Below are 2,185 nucleotides of genomic sequence, written 5' to 3' on the forward strand. Positions count from 1 at the left end.
GAGGGGGGGCGCACTTAGGGACGAGGAGAGGAGATGCGCTCCACAGCAGGGTGGGGCGCATGTGGGGAGGGGGAACGCATGTGGGAAGGGGGGAGGACCTTGGGCGCGGCGCGAGGCCACGCATAGGAGAACCAGGGGCTGGAGGACCCAGCTTGCGGGACGGGGCTGGGGTGGGGGGTGCAGCCTAGACCTGGAGTGGGGAGTGGGAACGGGGGAGGGATACAGACGGGGACCCGGGTCACTGGTGAGGAAGGGTTACCGAGGCCCTGAGGCTTCTTGCCCTGCCTGTCCCTCCATCCCACGCAGCCCCCCTGTCTCAGACTCGGGATATCAGCCGCCTCCCAAGGGCTCCTTCACTTCCCCAATCCTCCTGCCCTCCTCTCCCAGTCTCCCCACCTTCTGTCCCCTCAAGCCGCACTGGACACTCCTTCCAGGACACATCCCGTGTATGTGCCTGAGTGTTCGCACACGTAGGGGGATCGGCAGGGCGGGCGGACAGGGCAGGCTCCCAAATGCACAGGTGACCACACGCCCGGCTGGCGGCTCCTGCAGGTCTCGGTGCAGGCCACGTGCGCCACTCTGACCGCCATGAGCGTGGACCGCTGGTACGTGACGGTGTTCCCGTTGCGCGCCTTGCACCGCCGCACGCCCCGGCTGGCGCTGGCTGTCAGCCTCAGCATCTGGGTAGGTGAGTAGAGCTCAGGGGCCTCACCGGGGAAGGCGGACCAGTCCTAGTGCCCTGGGCGCCCAGAGCCACCTGCCGCCTCGGTCCAGCAGCTGGAAAATGGGCGCAATAGCTCTGCCTGCCTAGGGCCAGTGAGGCTGCAGACTGGGCGCCCGGCCTTTTGCAAGGAACGCCTCCCGGGGGGTCGCTGGTACCCCGAGCGGGGTCTTCATCCCGGCTTGTGGCGCAGGCTCTGCGGCGGTGTCTGCGCCGGTGCTCGCCCTGCACCGCCTGTCACCGGGGCCGCGCGCCTACTGCAGCGAGGCCTTTCCCAGCCGCGCCCTGGAGCGCGCCTTCGCATTGTACAACCTGCTGGCGCTGTACCTGCTGCCGCTGCTCGCCACCTGCGCCTGCTATGGGGCCATGCTGCGCCACCTGGGCCGGGTCGCAGTGCGCCCCGCGCCCGCCGATAGCGCCCTGCAGGTGCGCGGCGTGGGTGGGAGGACAGCAAGTCTGGGCGGGCTGGTGGGAGGCGCCGGTGGGGGCATCTGCGCGGACAAGGACAGCCCAAGGGGTCCAGGAGGGGCGGTGCGAGGGGATGAGCCCAACCGGGTCCCGGTCTTTTCTCTGACCACCTCCCTGGTACCCCCCCCAGGGGCAGGTGCTGGCCGAGCGCGCGGGCGCCATGCGGGCCAAGGTCTCGCGGCTGGTGGCGGCAGTGGTCCTGCTCTTCGCCGCCTGCTGGGGCCCCATCCAGCTGTTCCTGGTGCTGCAGGCGCTGGGCCCCGCGGGCTCCTGGCACCCGCGCAGCTACGCCGCCTACGCGCTTAAGACCTGGGCTCACTGCATGTCCTACAGCAACTCCGCGCTGAACCCGCTGCTCTACGCCTTCCTGGGCTCGCACTTCCGACAGGCCTTCCGCCGCGTCTGCCCCTGCGCGCCGCGCCGCCCCCGCCAACCCCGCCGGCCCGGACCCTCCGACGCCGCCGCCAAGCACGCGGAGCTGCACCGCCTGGGGTCCCACTCCGCCCCGCCAGGGCGCAGAAGCCAGGGAGCAGTGGGTGGCGCGCGGCGGGCTGTGCGTCCTGGGGGAGGACACCCGCACCCTCTCTGAGCGGCTCCGAGCGGCTGCCTTCCGGAGCGGGGACTATGGAACAGGCGGCTTATTCTTCTGTTATTATATTATTTTTTACTGTCGAGATAAACCGTGCAAATGTTTTGTCTTCTTGTGACGTTCGGTGCAGTTTTGTGTGATGTTTGCTAATTGAATATTGAAATTCATTTCTGTGTTTCCCGAAATTAAAATGTGTCAGCCCCCAAGGACTTTTGGATCATTCCAGAAAGTGCGGCGTTTTCTTTTCTTCTTTTTTTTTTTTTTTTTTTTTGAGACGGAGTCTCGGCTCTGTCACCCCAGGTGGAAAGTGAGTGGCAGATCTAGCTGCCTGCAAGCTCCCGCCTACTGGATTTCCCATTCTCCTTGCCTCAGCCTCCCTGAGTAGCTGGACTAGAGCGGGCGCCAGC

The 2,185-nt window shown here is 66.5% G+C and overlaps 1 protein-coding gene across 1 annotated transcript in view; it reads left to right on the top strand.

Moving 5' to 3' along the window:
- The window catches only part of KISS1R (KISS1 receptor), a 4,242-nt gene extending 2,346 nt beyond the window's left edge, over positions 1–1,896 (top strand). Inside the window, 5 exon segments of the mRNA XM_017885629.1 lie at positions 553–688; positions 915–1,147; positions 1,320–1,686; positions 1,689–1,724; positions 1,727–1,896. Coding sequence (XP_017741118.1) covers positions 553–688; positions 915–1,147; positions 1,320–1,686; positions 1,689–1,724; positions 1,727–1,896 — 942 coding nt within the window.
- The last annotated feature ends 289 nt before the right edge of the window (positions 1,897–2,185 follow it).

The sequence above is a fragment of the Rhinopithecus bieti genome, unplaced genomic scaffold (assembly GCF_001698545.2).
Source record: "Rhinopithecus bieti isolate Rb0 unplaced genomic scaffold, ASM169854v2 scaffold_15283, whole genome shotgun sequence".
In the NCBI taxonomy this organism is placed as follows: Eukaryota; Metazoa; Chordata; class Mammalia; order Primates; family Cercopithecidae; genus Rhinopithecus; species Rhinopithecus bieti.